We start from the raw sequence: 25152 nt of genomic DNA, 5'->3' as shown, positions 1-25152 counted from the left end.
GAAATGTATTTTCCCCCTCATACCCAGTCTTTTTTTACTAAGTTGGAAAACTGCCTGTTGTAACCCAATAATCCAAATAATCCATGTAGCCATTTGGGTTATTGGATCTCTGCAGAATAAGTATAGATGAATCCCATTAAGGTGCAGTATGTTTTCATGTGGTAAACATCTAAAATGTGAAAAATGTACATTGTTCGGTGATTTACATTTTTTAATAAAAGACTCATCCATAATTTTGCAAAATGCACAAGACAGCTCAGTAAACTTCTGAAAAAAGGGAACCAATTTAACTGATACCCTAAAGAGCAAGCCATCTTTCAGGATTTGAAGGATTTCTTTTAATCTCAGCTGTTACTTAGACATCTGGATTCTAGTTGCTCCTTTGTTGTGCAAATTGATGCCTTGACCTTTATTTGGAACTGTTTTCCCGCAGGCTTTGGCAAAGAGAGGAAGGACCTCTTCTGCATTTTATTCTAATCTTTTCCCATCTGAAAGTAACAATAATTTCAACAGAGAATTGCTAGCTATAAAAGCAACATTGAATGATGGAGGCATTTCTTGGAGGGACCAATGAATAAATACACAAACTTTATTGGGAGTTTGGGAGCATTGCAGAAGTGTGAACCCTAACTTCACATCAGATCAGTTTCCTGATTTTCTTTTTATATCATCTATACTTCCTAGTTCTCCCAAAATTTGTCAGATGCACTCTCATACAATCTTGAATACAATATTTTAAGACAACCCCCTTTCTTGAAACTGACCAATTTTACCCCACCCCAGAAAGGACACTCCTGAGAAGACAGGGATGGGAAGACAGGCAATAGATCTTTTAAACTGGATTTGTTTGTAATAACAATTGGATCTATGTGTCAGGGCTCAGAAGAATGATCTCCATTGAACCCAAAACTAGTTCCTTCAATACAGCAAAAGTTCTGCAAGTAACTTCAGGAATGCACTTTGAAGCAGCTTGTGCAGCGAAAGCTGGGTGGTGGGGTTGAACTTAGACAGAAAAAAAACACAAATGCATAGGTGCAGAATAGGTGGTACCTGGCTCAACAGTAGTATGTGAGAGGGATCTAGGTGTACTAGAGCAGTGGTTCCCAACCTTTTTTTCGCCCTGCACCCCTAAAGAAATTTCACTCGAACCTCGCACCCACTGAAATTTATATTTTGCTCAAGGATAAATTATGCGAATTCTGAATAATATTTTATCAAAAAAAGATTGTTACTTTATTCTTTAATATAATTACCTGGACTTTTCTCGCACACCCTGGAATATCGTCTCGCACCCCAGGTTGGGAACCCCTGCACTAGAGGGTGGGGCTGTAATCAGTTTCTGGTTGAAGAAGTAGCCATTCTGGAGTTTCTTTTTCAAATGGACAATAAGTTGTGCTTTTCATTTCTTAATCATTTTTAAGGACTACATGTTTCCCTGACAATGAGACCTGTTCTTATATTTTTGGGTTTCCAAAATAAGCACAAGGGGGAATTTTGGGGGTAGGTTTTATTTTTGTTCATAGCTGCAACGGAGCAGGAGGCAAGGCGTGGAGGATAAAACGAGGCAGGGTAGAGGATGAAGCTTTTTCTTCTTATTCACCACCTCAATGAAGCAGGAGGCTGTGCAATGCATCGATGCCAAAGCCGCAAAGTGAAGCGGAGCTGTGCAGAGAAATGAGGCAGTAGGGGGTAGAGGATGAAGCTTCTTCTCTTGCTCGCTGCCACAACAGAGTAGAATGCTGAGTGCTGTATACAAGAAGAAAAAAATATTCTATGAGGGTAATTTGGAGGGAGTTATCTAAGTTAATTGGAATTAGTTGGTATTTTATTGATCTGAAAGTGAATTTTAAAGTATGTATGCTAAGAGGAAGTTAAAAAAAATAGGTATTAGAATATTTTAATTTTAGAAATTTTTTAAAGAAAGCTTAGTGTTTTAAAATGGATGAGAAATTTTTTTTTTCCTTTAAGGTTAAAAAATCTGAAAGAATACAGTAAATTTTGTTAATATAAATGGTGATAGTTTATAAGGATTATTAAGTGCAAATAGAAGTACATTATTTCAACAGCAAGGAAGATAAAACAGTAATGGTTAAATTGATTGTTCTATTCAAAGAGGAAAATATATTTATGTTTTTTTATTTGGATATCACTTCTGGATTTTGTGCTTTTGAGGAAAAATAATGAAACTTTGGCTTTGGTTTTGCTGATTAAATGGATATGTTGTTATAGAAATGGATAGTTATATACTAATGTGTAAAAGTAAACAGTTGAGGTTGTAATGTTGCTATCTTGTACTGTGCCAAAAAGAGTTAGAAGTCAACGCCTTTTCCTTTCTTTCCTTGTACTCTTATCTTCCCCCTTTCTTTTTCTCTTCCCTTAATTTCCTATTTTTATTTGTATTTTATACATTGATAAAGCAATAAAAGTTATAAATAAAAAAAATTATAGCCCAACCTACCAAAAACATAACTGTAAAAGACAGACTAGAAATAAAAATAAGCAAAAACATGGTAAGAGAATACCTGTCTGATGTTGATGAATATAAATCACTGGGACCTGGTGGATTACATCCCAGAATTTTGAAGGAGCTGGCAATGTTATCTCAGAACCATTGTACCATATCTTTAAAAATCCTGGAGTACTGGTGAAGTACTTGAGGATTGGAAAAAAACTGATGTGATTCCCATCTTCAAAAAAGGAAGGGGGGATAAAAACAGACCCAGGAAACTATAGACCAATCAGCCTAACATCAATAGCTGGGAAGATACTGGAAAAAAATAATAAAAACCAATCTGTGAACATTTAGAAACAAATAAGTTAATAACTACTAGTCAGCACAGGTTTGTTAAAATAAATCATGCCAAACCATTACTTGACAAAATTATTTCATTACTTGACAAAATGACTACATTAGTAGATCAATCAACTACGTGGACATAGTATATTTAGACTTCAACAAGGCATTTGACAAAGTAGACTACAGCCTACTTCTTGGTAAGCTAGAAAAATGTGGGATAGACGGCAATACCACCAGGCAGATTTGTAACTGGCTGACAAACTGTACTCAACGAGTTGTCCTTAACGGTACTACATCTACATGGAGGGAAGTAAGCAGTGGGGTTCCACAAAGTTCCGACCTAGGGCCAGTACTCTTCAATATCTTCATAAATGACTTAGATAAGGGAATAGAAGGGGAAATCATATTTGCAGATGACACTAAGCTGGTGGGAACAATGGGCCCTATCCAACAACATGAAATTTAATGTGGAGAAAAGCAAGGTTTTACACTTAGGCAGGAAAAAGCAAAGGCATGAGTACTGAGCCGGCGAAACCTTGCTCAAAAACAGTAACTGTGGAAGGGAACTTGGAGTCCTAGTTGACGATCACTTAAACATGAGCCAGCAGTGTTGCGGCAGCAGGCAAAAAACTAATACAATGTTTTTGAGAAAACACTGGGTAGCCACTTATCTGAAATGGTATAAGGTCTCCTGCTTGAAAACGGGGTTGGACTAGAAGACCTCCAATGTCCTTTCCAGCTCTATTCTGATTGATTGATTGATTGATTGATGAGTTATATTCTATAATACATCTGGTGTAGATATTGCCATGTTGTATGTACCTACCCATAATATATTTTGAGGTGGTTCCACTATTATTAATACCCCCTTGCCTAATATTTCTTCTTTTTAAGCTTTCCTTTTATAGTTTTTAATAATGAGTATTGCTTTATTATTTATTAATTATCTGTTCTTTAGCTTTATTGTATGACACCCAGAGTCACTTGATTGTGAGATGGAGAACTACATAAAACTGACTAACAAACAACAAACAAACAAATGAATGAATAAATAACCAATCTCCTTTTTCCTAGTTTGGTACTGAAATCAAGGTTAGATTATGTTCTTTTTTTTTTTTTTTAAAGTTTTATTGATTTTAACAACAAACCAAAAAACACATAAAACATAAAACATAACATAAAAACATCATCATCCTTCATAAATTTACAGACAGTGTATCGGTTGGTTTACCACTCCTTTTTGTGCATTCATTTCATAGTCATTATAATAATTATATTACATAATAACTCATATTATCAATCAACAATTATATATCCTAATATCATTATTAAACAATCATTTGACTATAATTTAACTAATTCATACTTAAGCGAGATAACTATAGTTTAGTTAATTTTTTTCCCAACAAATCATAAAATCATACCAAATCTATCTTAATAAAGTATTATAAAAGTATTATCAACCCCCCAAAAATGTATATTCATTATTTCCTAGATCTCTAAATATTTTATTATTATATTGTATTATCCAACCATTGATAAAAAAGATCCCAAACTTCATAAAATTGTTTATCTTCTTGTTCTCTAATTTCAAATGTCAATCTACTCATTTCTGCACATTCCAATATTTTCTTAATAACTTCTTCTTCTGAAGGTATTTTCTCATTCTTCCAATTTTTAGCAAATACAATCCTAGCCGCTGTTAATACATTTACAATCAAATACTTTAAGTTTTTATTATATGTATCAGGTAAGATTCCCAATAAAAAAATCTCTGGTTTCAAATCTATATGTTTCTTTGTCATTTTTTCCAACCATATGCGAATTCTAGTCTAATATTTTCTAGCATCCTCACAAGTCCACCACATATGGTAATATGAGCCAGGTATCTGTTGACATTTCCAGCACTTTTCAGATTTATTCTTGAACATTCTTGCTATTCTTGTCGGGGGAAAATGCCACCTGTAAAACATCTTATACAAATTTTCTTTATATGCTGTTGACATTGTCATTTTATAATTTTGAGACCACAATTTTTGCCATTTCTCTAAATTAATCCCATATCCAAAATTCTTCCCCCAAGCAATCATTGTTTCTTTAACCTGCTCTTCCTCTAATTTAATTTCCAACAAATAATTATATAATTTTTTAATCACTTTTTCATCAGTACCTGTCAAAATCCTATCTAAATCAGTCAATTTATCATAGAATCCTTCCATTTTGGAATCTTTAAGATACCTTGAATGTATTTGCGCATATGAAAACCAATTCATCTTTATGCCTTGTTCTTCTAAATTTTGCATCGTTTTAAGTTCACCCTTTTCATCTAATAATTCCCCATATCTAACTGTTTGTTCCTTCTTATAGGTTATAGGATAAGAAAAAGCTTCAATAGTTGATAACCAAACTGGGATTTTCAAATAACATTGTTTCTTAGTTTTCTCCCAATTCAACCATAACGATTCCCGTATATAATGCCTTCTAAAGTAACCCTGTGATTTAGTTCCCTTATACCATAAAAAAGCATGCCAACCCAATAATAAATCATGTCCTTCTAATGCCAACAATCTGGTCTTTCTTAACGTTATCCATTCTTTAGCCCACATTAAGTTTGCAGCTTGATAATACAACTCCCAATTAGGGAGGCCAAATCCTCCTCTAATTCTAGCATCCTGTAAAAGTTTTAATTTTATTCTCGCTTTCTTACCTTGCCATATATACTTCAACACAATTTTATTCAGTTCTTCAAAGTAATCCTTACCTAACCTAATTGGTATTGTTTGGAACAAATACAAAATTCTAGGTAAAATATTCATCTTAATTGTTGAAATTCTGCCTATCAATGACAATTGTAAGTTTTCCCATTTTTTTCAAATCAGATGCTATCTGCTGTTTAAGTTTAATATAGTTATTATCTTTCAGTGTAGAACATCTTGACGTCAAATATATCCCCAAATATTTAACTTTGTTCGTAACTTGAATTTTCAATAAGTCTGCCAGCTCTTCTCTTTGTCTTAACAGCATGTTCTTTGTCAAAATCTTTGTTTTGTCTTTATTTATTTTCAAGCCAGCCATCTCACCATATATCTCTATCTTTTCCAATAGTTTTAAAGCTGTCTCTAGAGGGTCTTCCAAGATAAAAAACAAGTCATCGGCAAAGGCTTGCAATTTAAATTCCTCCTTTTTAACTTTCATTCCTTTTATGTTTGTATCCTCCCTAATATTTCTATTTAGCACTTCCAAAGTCAATATAAATAACAAAGGAGATAATGGGCATCCTTGTCTTGTACCTTTTTTAATATTAATAGAGTCTGTAAATTCTCCATCTATCATTACTTTTGCCGTTTGCTTATAATATATGGCTTCTATTGCTTGGATAAATTTTCTAGCAAAGCCCATCTGTTCCAATAATAATAACATAAATCTCCAATTCACGTTATCAAATGCCTTTTGCGCATCTAAAAATATCAAAGCCATTTGTTTTTCAGGATGCGACTCATAATATTCCAATGTGTCCAGGATTATCCTCATATTGTCTTTAATTTGTCTCTTTGGTAAAAATCCATTCTGATCAGAGTGAATAAAGTTGTTTAGTATTTTTTTAAGCCTCTCTGCCAAGATTGAAGCAAAGATTTTATAATCTGCATTCAATAAGGAAATAGGTCTATAGGTCTTTTGATGAAGGAAAAATTAAACAGTATTTACAAAATGCTAACCTACCTAAGATATCTGATGAAACAAGGTTAGATTATGTTCTGAATAATTGGATTTATAGTACCTATTTAGATCTCAATACAACTTAGATTTTTTATAATTTGATAGAAAAGAAATTATAATTTCTATTGTGGTTTACCATTCTGGGAATTAAAAAAAACAACGTTCTGTCTAAATGGGCAGTAGAAAAACAAGTTCTTAAATAATTGAAATAATGTTCTTTCTGTTAAATTTCTATACTTCTCTGTAATAAATTGTTTGTGCCTTATAGTGGGTCATTGGTGTGATAGAGAGGCTGGATTAGAGGGACCTTCCCAAAGAGCACTTAGAGAAGCCAAGGAACAGAAAGTGCATTCTGCCGTTAATCCACATGATGCAGCCAAAGATCCAGGAAAACAGATGAGCAAGAAATATCCAAAGGTATTGATGTTCTTATTTATAAAATATAAATAAGTAAAATATAAATAAATAAATATAAATTTATTTTACAAATTTATAAGGCTACCGAATGAGTCCGAACAGGAAATAATAAATACAATCCAATAAAATTAAAGTAAAGAAAAAACCACCAAACACCATAAAAAGGTAACCATTAAAACGCACAGGATCCACCCACCCACTATAGCCCAAAGCCTAGGAAAAGAGGAGGTTTTCAGAGCTCTTTTAAACAATTGGAGCCAGATATCTCAGGAGTGGTGGTGGTAGTGGTATTCCAGTAATAGATTTAGAATTTGAGCTATATTATTTACGATAGTAGAATCACAATCTTGGAATTGGAATAAGCCATTTAGACTACTACATGATTACTGGCTGCAACTACCCACACAAATAGGTGTAGAATTACTAAATAAGTAGTATAGATATCTACAAATATTATACCAATAGGATTAACTATCTTTGAAGGTATAACACAGGGGTGTCATCACGGCAGTATCATGTGATGTATTGGGACTTTTTCCCCTTCGCTAAACTGGACGGGAGCAGGTGACACATCCGGCCTGCGGGCCACGAGTTTCACATCCCTGGTCTAACAGGACCAAGAGGAGTGCACTCCATCCATCTGAGATCAGATATATGCAGTCCAGGCAATATTTATTAAAAAAGCCTATTGGACCAAGGGAGAGCTTCTTCTACATCTTTTAAAATAAGCAGCCTAAAGCTTAAAGAAACACCAACAGTTTCCCTGATCAAGCTACTCATATACCACCTAGTGCCCTAAGAAACCAGGAAGGACATGGATCAAACCTATATGGAGGATCCTATTTTGCTCATTACAATGAATTGTATCCAACAGGAAAATATCTTTATTATTGGATGTGATTCAGTTCAACATTAGGCACACTAGTTTGTAACACAATTTCAGATAGCCTGAATATTTTAATAATTCCCTGTTAAAAGGTTTATGGGATGCTCAGATCCCACTGAATGGACTCAAGAACAGTCATACCATTAAATGAAATGAATGATGAAGAATGATGATGATGATGATCAACCCCTACCTGCTTATCCATCTTCACCACCCAATCTCTGAGATTCCTTTCAATTTTATGTGAAGTATAGTGATTAAGGTATTTAATTAGGAATAGAGAGGCCCAAGTTCTAACCTTTCCTCAGCCTTGGAAGCTCACTGGATGACTTTGGGCTCATCATTTGCTGTCAGCCCAGCCTGCCTCCCAGGATTGTTGTTGTATTCCTGAGTTTCTTACAGATATTACCTTGCTTCCCAGGATGTAAGAAATATTTCAGTCCTCTTTGTTTACACAATAGATAGAAACAATTTTCATTATCACACTCAATGGAAAATTGAATATTAATATAATTAACACGTATATGTCATCCCATTCTAAGACTCCGTTGAGTAGAGACAATCAACAAACCAAACAACAGTAGAAAGCACTTTTTATAAACCTATGAATAAATATGTCTTAAAATCTGAATGAATACCATTAATTAATTTTAATTTTTCTTACTCTATTTGATTGTAAGGATTCAGAATTTCCTGAAGGTATCCAAGTAAATCCATACCTTGCTTGTGCAAAAAAATGTGTGCGGCCATTGAAGTCTGGAATATATAAATTGAGCAACACATTGAAAGTACATGATTTGGCAGTGACCTGGTAGGAGTTCTTAAACATTTCTTAATGATTTCATTTTATTTAGCATTATAAATATATATTTGCTTATTATTGGTTCTCTTAACAGTCAATACAATGATTTATATACATGATTTTTATAACAATGTTACATTAAGCAAAGTAACCTTGAAAAAATTATGCCATCTGAAATCAATTTAAACAATAAAGCGGTATTCTTCCTTGCAGTTGAGAATATAGCAGGGGTGGGATTCTACTGGTTCGAGCCAGTTCGGGCAAACCGGATGTTAATTATACATCCGGTTTGGTGAACCGGTAGTTCCGAAGACCAGCTGGACGTGACATTGAGTTGGTCACGCTCACCCAGTCATGTGACCACCAAGCCACACCCACCCAGTCACATGACCACCACGCCATGCCCACAAATTAAGCCATGCCCACAGAACTGGTTGTTAAGAAATTTGAATCCCCCCCCTGGAATATAGAGGATGAATGTTGGAACATAGGTCTTGGAAATAGGAGCCCTTTTGCTTCTTTTGCCAAAGATTCTATATTCTTTAAAATGTAAAGCAGCTGTCTATCAATTATGACAATATTTGACATTTAATCACTCCTTATAAATTACAATTACTTTGTAATTTATCACAGCAGCTTTCTACAATTCAGATTAAGAGCAAGTTTAATAGAATTTTCTGCCTTTCTTTGTCTATTGACTCGCAATTTGTTTCTTAATGCCAGCAAAATCATTTGTATTTGAAGGAAAGAATAAAAAAATTAAGTGCTTGGGAGCTAGTACTGTGCATGTTGCTGGAATTTCTGAATGAAAGACAGGATGAAAATCTTGTAAACAATATAAATGTGAATTTAAAAGAAAAGGCCTACGTAATTTCATCATTTTATTATGTCAGCTTTTCACAACTATTTCATTTGGTCGCAGAACAACAATATGAAAGCAATGGCTGTCTTACCTGCCATTAAGGAATCCTAGGGGGAAAGGACAGTTGACTATATTAGCTATCAAAACTAGGCTAAACAGTAACTAGATTCTGTGGCAGTTGTTCTGATCAATCTGGTTGGTCTCAGTAATTTAGCAGTTTTTGTTATTTTTGTTCTTATGTTACTTTTGCTCTCTTCGGTATTCTATATATTTATTGTACTTTATTTTCTTGTTCCTTACTTTATATTCCTACAAAATGTAAGTCTCCCACATTCTCTTTTTGTGAAGTGGATGAATAAACCTGATAAACAAACCAATTCATTCATTGTTCACTCTTTTCTATCTCAGGACATATAATTTCATCTAAAGCTGTTTCTTCTGAATTTTTGTTTAATGTCCTCTTTATCAATTTTATCATAGCTGGACCAAAAACATGTTACCAAATTTGCATAATGCATTCATTCTGAAGCTTACTTTTTTTTCTAGGAAATGGTGATTATTGATCCATAAACCAAATTATTCAAATTAACATTCAAATGCATTTTGTAGAGTGTATGTATGTGTCTGTGTATGTATTTATGTATGTGTATATCTATATATATACTAATATCTATCTATCTATCTATCTATCTATCTATCTATCTATCTATCTATCTATCTGTGTGTGTGTGTGTGTGTGTGTGTGTGTGTGTGTATATATATATATATATATATATATATATATATATGCAGAACACAGCAAACTCCAAGACCAATAAACACAGACCAAGACTCCCAACCAATCAGGATGAAGAAAAAACCATTCTGACACAGCAGTAGGCTAGCCCCAAATTTAAAACTGAAACAACTGTAAAAGTCTGACTCACAGACGAACACAATACAGAAGCCTGATGATGGCAGATGAGATTCTGCCGAAACGTTGCTACAACTTTAAAAGCACAACTATAATGACGTGGGAAAATACCCAAACAAAGCTGAATAACTTGCATACATACATACATACATACATACATACATACATACATTTCTTTTGTATTGTTAACATCCCCAATTTCCTATTTTAAAAAAAACCTTTGGCTCTCTTGTCAGATATTGGTCGCCATCTTGGTGCGACTTAATTATTGCGGAAACGGGGGCTGGTGAAGCTTCTTGGGACTGAGCTAATCGGAGAATCTTCCACGCCAGACAACGTGTCTCATTTCAAATCCCCCAGACAAGTTTCCCCGGAGCCAGTGGATAGCTGGCAGGGACAAACAACGAGGGAGGAGAGAGAGACCAAGACTTGAGGAGAAGCGGAGAGAGATAAGAGCCTGGACGAGCTGTAATTTATGAGTGTGTGATTCGGACACTTACAGAGAGACTGATTCTAAGCCATTCAATGAGCTGTGACTGGTGGACAGTGTGATTTTAAGTTGCAGAGAAAGAGACGGAACTGACAGAGGGTGTGATTCTGAACGGCTGTGAATTATGGAGAACTGAGGTCCATTTAATGATCTGGAGTTACTACCAGATTTAGTTGGAAGTAAATGACAAATTGGATAAGTTAACCCAAGCCACGTGACTGTATTTTCTTCTACTACTCAACTTGAACAGCTTACGAAAGTTTTACACTATTTCAAAAACCCTTTGAGCATCGTATTACAGTCTTTTGTTTACAGAGTAATAGCAATCTACTATTACAAAGAGCAATAATTTCCTCTCAGTCAACAACAGCATTAACCCTTTCCTTGCAGACTCTTAATACTACCTCATTACTTTAATCAAACACTGATTAACTCATTACCTCAAAACTTACAACTTTTCTACCTCATCACCTATATCAACGGTTAGATAATCAATTTCTATAAAATATTTTATTAATGGTTCAATTGATTTATCGTCCTAATTGATTAGTGTGACTAGAGTGTTTAGTGCAAATAGTGTGATTACTGACTAGTTGAAAAGATCAAGATTCATGTAATTTAATTGAATAGTAAAATCAATGATTTAGTGAATTTAAATGAACAGTGTGATTAATGATTAGTGTAATTAATTGATTAGTGTTTAGAATATTTAATTGATTAGGCTGATTGTTGCCCAGAAATATTATCTGACTAGAGAGATTACTGCAATTGAGTGGTTGGTGTGATATTAGCTATATAGATTACCTAAAACTGTTTCTTTAATTAATTCAATCAACATACTATCTTACCATGCCAAAAAAAAATCCAATGCCAAACCACAACCTAAAGAGAACATAATCCCCACCAATGATCCACAAGACTCCTGCACATGCCTTAAATGCTACAAAAATCTAAAGGATAATGAAAACTCCATCAAATGTTCTCTGTGTAAGAAATACACTCATCATGACTGCTTGGGATTAACCAAGCAATTTATTCAATACCTGGAATCATCCAATGAGTTTCCATATTACTGCAAATCATGCAAACCCAAACTGGATCTGTTGGAAAGAATTGATACCATTGAAACCATAGTAGCATCCCTGGACGCCGTAAAAGAAAGAATATCCAACCTTGAAAAAAAAGAAACAACGCAAAAACCTGAACTTCCAATAGCTACAAACCACATCTCTACCCAACAACCACAACCCAATCCAAAACCCAATCCACAAATAAACACAACCCAGACAAATATTGATATCCCTATCCTCATCAGAGAAGCTGTTGAGCGTGAACGGAAACGTCCAAACGCCATCTTATTTGGTCTAGAGGTCACCAATAACAATGATGACATCACAACTGTCCGAAACATCATCAGGGATTATCAAGCATCAACCATCTCCGCTGATGAAATACTTGACATTTCATGCATTGGCCGAGAGCTCAATAACAGTGACGGCTCTGTGGCCCCACGCCTGTGCAGAGTCATTTGCAAAAATGAATCAAGCAAACGTAAATTCATTTATACTATAAACTCACTCGCCAAAACCAACACCAACCATAAGAACCTCCATTGTTGCCCTGACCTAACCATACAGCAACGTGCCCGCTCCCGTGTACTCCGCATTGAACTCAAAAACTGTCTAGACAATGGAGAGAAGGACCTGTACATTGACTACCATGCTGACTGTATCAAAAGTAAGCCACGCAACCCAATACTCAGCTTTTACCCTCAACCACAACCCTACCTCAACCGATCCACCATCACCCAAGACTAGGCACACACGCCCCCAACTACCTCAATTCCAACTACTGCTGGCCTTAAATGCAAACTACTCAATGCAAGAAGCCTCGTGAATAAAATACCTGAATTTCTCATCCTACTAAATATGGCTAACTTCGACATTATATTTGTCTGTGAAACATGGCTCAATGCATCTCTCCCCGACTCCATTACCACAGTAAGAGACTATCATGTTTACCGATCAGATCGTGAAAATCGTCGAGGAGGTGGTGTTGCTATCTTCTATAAAAAATCCTTACATCTAAAAAATATCCAAGTTACCCAGGAGCTTGCTCTTCCTGAGACCATCATCTGTGAACTATCCTTAAATATCACAATTCGATTCTTACTATGTTACAGAGCACCTGTTTATGACATCGAACATGTAAACAAGCTAAATACATTACTAACATGGGCTGCATCCTGCCCATACCCTTTTATCTTTCTTGGTGATTTCAATCTACCTCATATTGACTGGACCCTAAATGATTGTACAACTGAAATCATACACACAACCTTCTACAATGCTATTACAAATCTGGGACTGGAACAACTAGTAACCAACAACACTAGACTAAACAACTGCCTCGATCTCATCTTCTGCAATAGTTTGAATTTAATTTACGGAATACAAACTAAAGAACCCTTTTCCAGTAGTGGCCACAATATGATTGACTTTTGTCTCAACATACGTCCACACAAAAATCACCACAATGATGTAATCCCCAATTGTAACTTCAAAAAGGCAACTATGATCTTATAGACAACGATCTCTCATCCCTTGATTGGCAATCTCTATTCACTGGATGCAATACTGTTGAAGACCATTACAACATATTTTTACTTGAAGTCAAAAGAGTCATCAAACTATATGTACCAACAACAACTCCCAAAACAAAACAAAAAAGCAGATTACCCATAACAATAAGGAAACTTCAATCCAAAAAGAGATCACTCTGGCGGAAAAAACAAATCTGGTCACGTTGCCAATTTCAAAAACCGATACAAAAATTTATGCCACCAGATAAAGACCGAATGCACCAATTATCACATTAAACAAGAGGAAAACCTTCTAAGCACCAATTCCACCCGTGCTTTTTACAATTTTGTAAACAACAAACTAAAAGACTCAAGGTCCATCCCTCCCATGATAGGACCTGATGGTAAAGACTGCAACGACGACACCATTAAAGCCAACATCTTTAACACATTCTTCGGCTCAGTATTTGTAAACAGCAATGGATCATGCCCAGTATTTCCTAGCCGTACCACAGATAACAACAATGATCTAATACATATCGATTTCACAGAAGACAATGTTGAAAAAGCACTACGCAATCTAAAACCCTCCCTATCTATTGGACCGGATGGAATATGTGCCTACTTCTTAAAAAAGCTATCCACTGCCATAGCCAAACCTCTAAGCATAATCTTTGAAAAATCTTTCAGGACCAGCTCCTTGCCTAACCTATGGTCACAAGCCACAGTCATCCCCATCTTCAAAAAGGGAGACCCAAGCCTAGTTGAAAATTACAGGCCAATCTCCTTATGCTGCGTCACCTGTAAAGTCATGGAATCAATTATTAACCAATCCATCATCCTCCACTTAGAGACAAATAACCTACTCTCCAATAAACAATTTGGTTTCAGAAAAAAACTATCCTGTAATCTGCAACTCTTACACTGCAAAAACATATGGACGACACAACTCGACCAGGGCAAAGCAATAGACGCAATCTACATAGACTTCTGTAAAGCCTTTGATTCAGTGGTACACGACAAACTACTCCTAAAAATAAAATCCTATGGTATCTCTGGCCAACTGAATAACTGGATAGAAGCATTCCTGTCAAACAGACAACAAATGGTCAAAATTGGGAGCGTCCTATCAAATCCAGTACCTGTCAATAGTGGTGTCCCCCAAGGCAGTGTTCTAGGACCAACTCTCTTCATACTCTACATAAATGACCTCTGTGATCATATTAAGAGCAATTGCGTTCTCTTCGCTGATGATGTAAAGCTGTTCAATACCACAGACAATACTGCTACCCTACAAAAAGATCTTGACTATGTATCAGAATGGTCAAACAAATGGCAACTTCAAATCTCAACAAATAAATGCTCTGTCTTACATATTGGCAAAAAAAATCAGAAAATAAAATACAAGCTGAATAGTCAAGATCTTGTTGATGACCCAAGCTCTGTAAAGGACCTTGGAGTACTCACCTCTAATGATCTAAGTGCTAGAGCCCACTGCAACTACATAGCCAAAAAGGCATTAAGAGTTGTTAACCTAATCCTACGTAGCTTTTTCTCTGGTAATATCACACTACTAACCAGAGCATACAAAACATTTGCTAGACCAATACTCGAATACAGTTCATCAGTCTGGAACCCACATTACGTATCTGATATTAGCACAATTGAGAAAGTCCAGAAATATTTCACAAGAAGAGTTCTCCACTCCTCTACTCGTTGTAGAATACCTTATGCCACCAGACTTGAAATTCTAGAACTAGAAAACCTTGAATTACGCCGTCTTCGGTCTGACTTAAACATGGTATATAAAATCATACATTGCAATGTCCTACCTGTCAATGAATACTTCAGCTTCAACCATAACAACACAAGAGTACACAATAGATACAAACTCAAAGTTAACCGCACCAAACTTGATTGCAGGAAATACGACTTCAGCAATAGAGTGGTCAATGTCTGGAATACTCTACCCGACTCTGTAGTTTCTTCCCCAAACCCCAAAAACTTTAACCTTAGACTGTCTACTATTGACCTCACCCCTTTCCTAAGAGGTCTGTAGGGGCGTGCATAAGCGCACCAACGTGCCTACCGTCCCTGTCCTATTGTTTCTCTTATTCTTTTATTTTTCTTATATGTATCCATTTCATGTATTCACAACTATGTATACACTTATACTTATTATCTTGTAAACAATTGGCAAATCAAATAAATAAATAAATAAATAAATAAATAAAATAAATATAGTAAAATTACCACTACAGTTCAGCTACCATTTTCAAGCAGGAAAACAATAATGCTACATCCATTGCAATCAAAATGACCAATCTGAGACATCTTGAAAACAATGAAATTATTGAAAGTCACTACAGATTTGTCAGGAGTTAACCATTCCAGATTAACATCATCTCATTTTCTAATTTAGTAATTTCTTCAACAGATTATGGGGAAGTTACAGACACAATGTAGCATATAATAACGGCACTGGTGATATTACCTAGTTGGGTAATGAAACTTCTGCAAGCATAGAACATAGAATAATAGAGTTGGAAGAGTCCTTGGAGGTCTTCTAGTTCAATCTCCTCCTCCTCAAGCAGGAGACCCTATACCATTTCAGACAAATGGCTGTCCAGTCTGTTCTTAAAAGCTTCTAGTGATGGGATACCCATAACTTCTGAAGGCAAACCATTTCACTAATTAATTGTTCTCACTGTTTGGAAATTTCTCCTTAGTTCTAGGTTGCTTTTCTCCTCAATTAGTTTTACTTTGAAAAATAGGTCAATCTACTCATCTTTGTGGCAGCCCCTCAAACATTGGAACACTGCTATCATGTCTCTCCTGGTCCTTCTTTCCACTAGACTAGATTAGACATACCAATTCCTGCAACCATTCTTCATATCTTTTAGCTTCCAGTCCCCTAATCATCCTTGTTGTTCTTCTCTGCACTCTTCCCAGAGTCTCATTTTTTTTAATGTTCTGATGACCAAAATTGGATGCAGTATTCCAAGTGTGGTGTTACTAAGTCTTTGTAAAGCTGTTGTCAGCTCTGCTATTTTCAGCTTGGTGCCCCTTTCACAGTTAGTGCTACTGAGCTACTTTCACCTAGTCTGTATCTGTACAATTGGTTTTTCTTGCCTAAGTATAAAACTTTAATTTTATCTACATTGAATTTCATTTTATTAAATAGGGCCCGGTGTTCAAGTTTGTCAAGATCCACTTGGATCTTGAGCCTATCTTCTGGGGTGTTAGCTATTCCTACCAGCTTAGTGTGGTCTCCAAATTCGATGAGTTTCTGTTTCTATTCCCTCCTTTAGATCATTTATAAAGCTATTGAGGAGAACTGGGTCTAGAATGGAACCTTGGGGTACCCCCACTGCTTTCTTCCCTCCATTTGGATGTGGTTTTGTTAAGGATGACACATTGAAAATGGTTTGTCAGCTAGTTACAAATCCATCTTGTGATGATACTGTCTATCCCACATTTTCTAGCTTACCAAGAAGTAGGTTGTGGTTTATTTCTTAAAATGCCTTATTGAAATCTAAGTATGCTATATCTACAACATTTTGCTGATCTACTAATTTAGCCACTTTATTAAATAATGAAATTTGTTTGACATGATCTGTTTTTGATGAACCTATGTTGGCTTCTGGTAATAACTTTATGAGCTGCAGTGGCACAGTGCAGTACTGCAGGCTACTTCTGCTGATGGTGTGAAGACAGATGCAAAGAATGAATTAAGCAGTTCTATTTTCTCTCTACTGCTTTTCCTCGAACTTCCGGAAGGGCAAAAATGGCTTCCCCGGGCTCCAGAAGGCAGAATCTGGCGCGTTTCTGGCTTTCTGGAACTTCCGGGAGGCCTGTTTTTTGCCGTCCTTGGCCTCTGGAGGCTTTCCTTGAGCCCCCAGGAAGGTGAATGCAGCCTCTCCAGGCTCCAGAGGCCCTCTGCAGTACGGAAATGGGCCCGTTTCCAACCTTGCAGAGCCTCTGGGAGGCCATTTTTTTGTCCTCCCTGTGGTAATATAATCTATTGATCATTTTATCATTTTCTGTAAGGCCTTTGAAATTCTAGCAATAGGTCTAGGGATATAGACATTCTTGGTGGGGGTAGGAGTACCTTTGCTCATGAGTGTCTCATCCTGTTTTGATCTGCAAGTTTAGAAGGAATAGGAAAATAGGTAAAAGTTCAAGGTACACAGTTGTGCTTTCTCATGGGACTTTCCAAACTTTCCCATGAGACTTTCCGTGGCTGTATGATCTCATCCTAGCAAGGTAACATCTGGGACTTTCCAAGATTGTGTGTTCTCATGCTGGTGAAGTAATCTCCTGTTGAGGTCATTGTTTTCTGAATATGCATACTGTATTTTTGCTTGTGTTTTTCTCAATAAATACTGCTACCTGAGTTCACTCAGGGCTGGCATTTTCTCAGACATTTCCCTGTGTCTCATTTCGAATGTCAGTCCACCATAAATGGTGACCCCGACGTGATAGCTTGGAAGGCTATACGTTTCCCGCATCCTATACTCATCGTCGCGGACGTCGACTGGGCCCTCATCTTCTTCGCTGGACGAAGATAGATTCTTTTCGTGAGTATGGGGGAGATCTCTCGAAGGCTCAGAAAGAGCACATCAGGGAATTGAGAGGGATCATTGGGAATAGTTTTGGGTTTGGAATTGGCAGTAGGGGTTGTGCTGTAGGAAAGAAAGAAATTGAGGACTTACTACAGTATGTTTGGAAAAATATTAAGTCATATCCGGAGGGAGGTAGTATTAAAGTAGAGTCCTGGAAAAAGATAGGGAAATTTTTGCACGAGGAACCTCGTGCCCCTTCTTCAATTTTGTTAACCTGGAGGGTGATTATGGATGCGTTAGCTACTTATGAACAACCGCTCCTAGCACCCCCGAAGAAGGTTTGCCGCTTTACCATGCGGTACGTTTGTTGCCGCCGACGGCACCTCCAGATAAATCTGGGGACTGTCCGGCGCTAGAAATACTTTGTCAGAGGATAAGAGTTTACCTTTAAGGGTTCAGGTGGATGCAGTTACTGCAGCTATTCAAGAAGCAAAGAATAGAGGGGAATTATCAGGAGATGATTTGGTGGAGTTTGGAGTAGAAGTTCAACTTAATCCAGTAGAAATTGTCATGGACGCTGCGTTGAATCCGCAGCGGGAGTGGAAGCCTTTACCTCTCAGGATTTTGAGGGAAGTTAAGCAAGCAGCAAAAGAATATGGTGTTAGATCGCCATATACTCAGGCATTGTTAGAAGCAGTTGGTTATGGAAATAAAATGATTCCGGCTGACTGGAAAGCTCTGTTAAATATGATTTTAACTCCAGCTCAATATTTGGTGTTAGATCAGAAATGGAGACAGCTGGCAGTCCAGAGGGGAACAGCAAATGTTACCCCAGATCAGCTTTACGGAGCTGGTAATTTTACAACAGTGGAACAACAGAGAGATGGTATGCCTGAGGAGGGGTTCGTTCTTCTCCCACAATTAATTTTTCAAGCCATAGGGGCTCTCCCTGACGGCGAAGGTGGTGAGAAGACCTTTACTAACATCAAACAAGGGAACAATGAACCCTATGAAAATTTCATTAGCAGACTGAAATTGGCTATTGAAAGACAAATTGATAATCAATTCGCCCAGAAAGAGTTGCTTTTTAAGTTAGCAGTAGAACAAGCTAACACAGATTGCAGAAAGATCTTAAATCCACTTGTAGCAAGTGGAGAGCGAGAAATCGCAGATTTGATTAATGCATGTAGGAAGGTAGGGAGTCAGTCTTTTAACATGGAGACTTTAGCTATGGCTTTACAAACAGGACATGCTCAAAAGGGGAATTGTTTCAATTGTGGGAAGCCTGGACATTTTAAAGCGCAATGTCGGGCTCCTGGAGGAGGTCAAAGTCAGCAGAATAAGAGATCAATGGGACAGGGTGTTCGTCCTAAATCAGTGTGCCCAAAATGTAAGAAAGGCTACCATTGGGCAAATCAATGCAGACTTCATTCTGAGGGAAAAAACTAGGAAGCAGGGATCAGGGCATTCTCCCTACTCTAAAGAGTGAAGTAATGTCTGAAGGGTTGGAGCCACCAGAGAGAGGTAGGGATAAGATGTGGTCGCCAGCTACTAAAGGTTCAGCAGGAATTGATCTTCCATTAGCCGAGGATTTGGAATTGGGGTTTCCACATGTGGTTTGTTTGGGGTCAACGGATTTCTATGGACCGTTGCCTCCGGCTTCTGTGGGTCTTCTTCTTCCTAGATCATCGGCTCATAGGCGTCAATTGTTTGTGGTTCCTGGGGTTATTGATTCGGATTATGAGGGTCAGATCAAAATTCAGGTTCACTCACCTGTCCCTCAATCTTTGAAAAAAGGGGATTGTTTTGCACAGCTTATAGTTTTGCCATCTATGTCTTTGGGAGAGTCAGATGGAATTCGTCAGGGTGGATTTGGATCTACGGATAGGGTTAAGGAGTCTAGTGTGTTTTCTATTATGCAAGGTATTAGGCAAAATGACAAACCAAAATTAACTCTTTTGGTTGAAGGCAGAAAGTTTACTGGAGTGCTGGACACTGGAGCAGATGTCTCTGTGATCAGTGAAAGTGAGTGGCCTAGGGAGTGGCCGACAGATCCTACACCGTCTGTTCGAGGAGTCGGAGGACTTCAAGACGCACGGGTTAGTAGGAAGATTCTTAGAGTTAAAACACAGCAGGGAGGGGCTGTTGCATTTGTCCAACCGATTGTTCTGCGCCTTCACGTTAACTTGTGGGGCAGAGATTTGATGCAACAGTTTGATGCAAGGGGTTGTTATTATTATTGCTATATGTATCTTATTATGTTGTTTTATTCAATGTATTCCTAATCTATTACAAATGTGTACCTCAGTCTTCCGGCGTGTGGGATCAGGTCATGAGGGAACTGTGTACTATGCCACTAAAACACCCCCTATCTTTGAATAAATAAAAAAGGAGGGAATGTGGTAATATAATCTATTGATCATTTTATCATTTTCTGTAAGGCCTTTGAAATACTAGCAATAGGTCTAGGGATATAGACATTCTTGGTGGGGGTAGGAGTACCTTTGCTCATGAGTGTCTCATCCTGTTTTGATCTGCAAGTTTAGAAGGAATAGGAAAATAGGTAAAAGTTCAAGGTACACAGTTGTGCTTTCTCATGGGACTTTCCAAACTTTCCCATGAGACTTTCCGTGGCTGTATGATCTCATCCTAGCAAGGTAACATCTGGGACTTTCCAAGATTGTGTGTTCTCATGCTGGTGAAGTAATCTCCTGTTGAGGTCATTGTTTTCTGAATATGCATACTGTATTTTTGCTTGTGTTTTTTCTCAATAAATACTGCTACCTGAGTTCACTCAGGGCTGGCATTTTCTCAGACATTTCCCTGTGTCTCATTTCGAATGTCAGTCCACCATACTCCCCGAACCTCTGCGCAGGCCTTATACTTATCTGGGGTCCAAAATGGGCCATGTGGGGACTCCTGGGAGGGGTGGGCCAGGCAGGGCCAGCCAGGGCTGGAATTTGCTGGTTTGCTGAACCAGCCATAAAAAGGCCATAAAATTAGCTACGGGTTTACTGGGGCGAACCAGTAGCAGCCCACCCCTGGATGGTTCTGATTTTTCATTTGGTTGTTGAAATGAACAAATTGGCTATTGGCTGTGGAAAATATGCCAGTTCTGAAGGTGGAAAATATATCTCTTGCTAACAGGGAGTCATTCTCAAAATTGGTTGAAAAAAGTGAAAAAGAGTTAAAATTACATTCTCAAAGACATGGTTCTTGAAGTAGCTTGTATAAATCAGTATAAATGTGTAGCGATCACTTAATATGCAAAGGGTTTTTTAACATTTTATGAATACCACAAAAATATGTTTTATAATTCTACTTGTTTTATTAAGTTTCCAATGGTCTTCTTGTTTTGCTAACTTATTTATATTTGCTTCTTGTTATTTTTTAAATGTGTTGAACTGAGCAGATATATAAATTGAACAAATATAAACAAACAAATATCTTTAAAGAGATAAAAGACAATTCTGCAGTGTAGTCCATGAACTTTACGGCCATCAAAATGTATTATTAGTTATTTTAGATGCAAACATTTCCTGGAAAAGGCGAGTGGAGTCTAGAATTCATTAGGGATTTTAGTTACATTATTAATTAAAAATTTTATGTTTCTCCTGAGTCCTCTTTTTGTGTTCCAGAAGAGAAAGCAAAGAAAAAGCTCATAAGAACAGTGGAGATATGAAGTATTGCTCTTCCCTTCATCTTTCCTCTGTTGATTCAAGGGGAAAAGGAGACTGTATTTCTGTTGGGAACTGAAATCTCTTTTAACCAAATGTATGCCCTTTCTTGGAGGAGAACCTAATTAGAGTTTAAATCTTGTGAAGGATATGGATATGGTTAGAAAAAAATGATGAATGGGAATGACTGGGATGATATAGCACTTGTCAAATATCTGAAAGGATGTCACATAAAAGAAGATCAAAACTTGTTTCTCATTCTAAATAAGAGGACAGGGCATAATGAATTTAATTTTTTCTAATACTCAAATTCTAGTTGAAACTTAATAGCAGTAAGAACAGTTTGGCAATGAAACCAGTTAGGCAGAAAAATAGTGAGTTCTGTTTCATTAAACACACTCAAGTGGAACTTTGAAAGCCATCTGTCTGGAATGTGTTCATAAGGTGTCCCTGCCTTGCAGAGACTATTGGATTGGATGGCTAAGTACCCCTGCCTAGAGTATGATTCTCGTACTAAAAACACAGTTTTAACAAAGTTTGCTGTTTGTTGATGTGCTGCAGAGAAGCCCAGATAAATGGCTCAGATAACTTCATGTTAAAAGGTATCCATAATAGGCTTTTTTATTTATTAATTATTTTTTTATCCCACCTTTATTACTTTATAAATAACCTAAGGAAAGAAATGTACGTATTACTCCTTCCTCTTCTTATTTTCTCCTCAACAACCCTGTGAGTTAAGTTAGGGTGTGTGAGAAAGGAAAAAAGGAAAAAAAGTTTCTTTTAACACATGGATGGAAACTAATCAAGAAGAGAAGCAACCTAGAATTAAGGAGAAACTTGCCTTCAAAAGTTGTAGGTGCTCACTGGAGGTTTTTAAGAAAAAACTGGACAGCCATCTGTCTAAAATGGTATAAAGTCTCCTACTTGAACAGCGGGTTGGACTAGATGTCCTCCAAGATCTCTTCTAGCTCTGATTGACTGACAGAAAAAAAACAAGAAAAAAGTCAAGGTAACCATCGGTCCATTAATGAGAAAAGATGCCAAGAAAGTAATGGACAATAGAGAACTACATAATTCACTCTTTGCATCTGTCTTCATTCAAAAGGATAATACAGCTCAACCTTCCAAAAACATAACTATAAAATACAGATAAGGAATACAAGTTAAAGTAAGCAAAAAATGGAAAGAGAATACCTGTCCACTCTAGATGAGTTCAAATCCTAGAGTTATGAACAAACTGGCAGATGTTATCTCAGAACCATTGAACCATATTGTTTAAAAACCCTGAAGCACCAGGGAATTACCAGAGGACTGGAAAGAGCAGATGTTTCCCCATTAAAAAAAAATAGACCCAGGAAACTACAAACTAATCAGTCTGTAGTTATCAATACCTGGGAAGATCTTGGAAAAGATAGTCAAGCAACAGATCTGTGAACACCTAGAAGCAAGCAAAGTTATAACCAGAAGCCAACATGAGTTTATCAAAAAAAAAAAAAAAGCCAAATAAATCATATTTCATTACTTGACAAATTGACTAAATTAGTGGAATGCAATGAACATAGTATACTTTGGATTGGACAAATAGACCATAATCTACGTTTTGATAAGCTAGAAAAATGTGGAATGGAAGCATCATCACCAGATGTATTTGTAATTGACTGTCAAATAGCATTAACATGTAGTCATCAATGGAACTACATCTACCTGGAAGGAAGGAAGGAAGCAGTGGGGTACCCTAAGGTTCCATTTTAGACCCAGTTCTCTTTAATATCTTCAAAAACAATTTAGATGAAGGAACAGCAATAACAATAGCACTTAGACTTATATACCACTTCACAGTGTTTTACAGACCTCTTTAAGTGGTTTACAGAGTTAGCATATTGGCCCCAACAATCTAGGTCCTCATTTTATCAATTTCAGAAGGATGGAACACTGAGTTAACTTTGAGCTGGTGAGAATTGAACTGTAAAAAAACAGGCAGCTGGCAGGCAGCAGAAGTAGCCTGCAGTACTGCTTTCTAACCACTACGCCCCACGGCTCAAAATAGAAGGGGAACTCATCAAATTTGTAGACAATGCTAAACTGACAGGAATAGCTGGCACCCCGGAAGATAGGCTCAAGATCTACCTCAACAGACTGGGCCCTATGTAACAAAATGAAATTCAAGAAAAGTAAGGTTTTACACTTAGGCAAGAAAAATCAAATGTACAGGTACAGATTAGGTGAAACCTGGCTCAGGAGCAGTAACTGTGAAAGGGATCTTGGAATCCTAGTGGACAATCACTTAAACATGAGCCAGTAGTGTGTGGCAGCAGCCAAAAAAGCCAATGCATTCCTAGGTTGGGATAGAATCAAGATCACGTGAAGTATTAGTACCACTTTATAAAGTCTTGGTAAGACCATACTTAGAATACTACATCTAGTTTTGGTCAGTTGTAAAGACTCTGGAAATAAAGCAGAACAGAGCTAAAACATAAATGCTAAACCTTTTGAAGAACAGGTTAAAACATATGAAGAACAGTTGAAGGAATTGGATTTGTCTAGTCTAGTGAAAAGAAGGACCAGGGATGACATGATAGCAGTGTTCCAATATTTGAGAGGCTGCCACTGAGAGGAAGGGGTCAAGCTATTTTCTAAAGCATCAGAAGGCAAGAAGCAAACAATGGAAACTAATCAAGGAGAGAAGCAACCTAGAATTAAGGAGAAATTTCCTAACAGTGAGAACAATTAACCAGGGGAATGGTTTACCTTCAGAAGTTGTGGGTGCTCTATCACTAGAGGCTTTTAAGGACTGGACAGCCACTTGTCTAGAATGATATAGAGTCTCTTACTAGAGCAGATTTGGACTAGAAAGATTGGCTTAAAGACACCCAGCTGGCTTTCATATTTCAATTTTCCAATGCCATTATGAATGCCTCAGGATCTCCAGCAAGTTTTATAGCTTAACAGTTTTAACTTGGCCATCTGGTATCCATGCCTGGTACAGAAAGTGGCTACCCTGAGCTATTAATATATTTCTCAAAATCTAGTTTTTGAATTTAAAAAAATATTTGGTTTTTTGAAACATATGATGCTAGCACAGTACTAGTAGAGGATATATATCACATATGTTTAACTTTAAATCAAATTATATTTATTTTATTGATTATTTATTTCACAATATTTATAGCCTATTCCATTTGTATTTTCACTTTATTATGCATATCCTTATCCTTGTACATGAGTTTAAAGAAGGAAAGTTCATCTTTAAAGACTTTACAAGATTATGAGCACTTGCCTTGGTTTGAATCTTCTTGATCACGCAAGTTAATGGACCGCATCAAAGAAACCAGTTTCTTTATCTCTCCAGGCTGTTTGCAAGTAGGATTGCTATAATGCTGAAATAAAACCAGAATTGAAATGCATACTATTATGTGTTTTATCACTGTAAATTAGTTTATTGTAC

At 36.8% G+C, this 25152-nt stretch overlaps 1 protein-coding gene across 3 annotated transcripts in view; it reads left to right on the top strand.

The window, feature by feature from the left end:
• The window catches only part of SPAG16 (sperm associated antigen 16), a 204557-nt gene that overhangs the window by 28274 nt on the left and 151131 nt on the right, over nt 1–25152 (top strand). For all 3 annotated transcript variants that reach the window (XM_087949368.1, XM_087949367.1, XM_087949369.1), the window contains 2 exons: nt 6783–6931; nt 8498–8628. In XM_087949368.1, coding sequence (XP_087805494.1) covers nt 6783–6931; nt 8498–8628 — 280 coding nt within the window. The remainder of the gene's footprint in view (nt 1–6782; nt 6932–8497; nt 8629–25152) is intronic.

This window comes from Notechis scutatus, chromosome 1 (genome assembly GCF_049901735.1).
Source record: "Notechis scutatus isolate UNSWTSFEM ecotype Mainland chromosome 1, rNotScu1.2, whole genome shotgun sequence".
Lineage (NCBI taxonomy): Eukaryota > Metazoa > Chordata > Lepidosauria > Squamata > Elapidae > Notechis > Notechis scutatus.
This window is presented reverse-complemented; position numbering and strand designations above follow the sequence as displayed.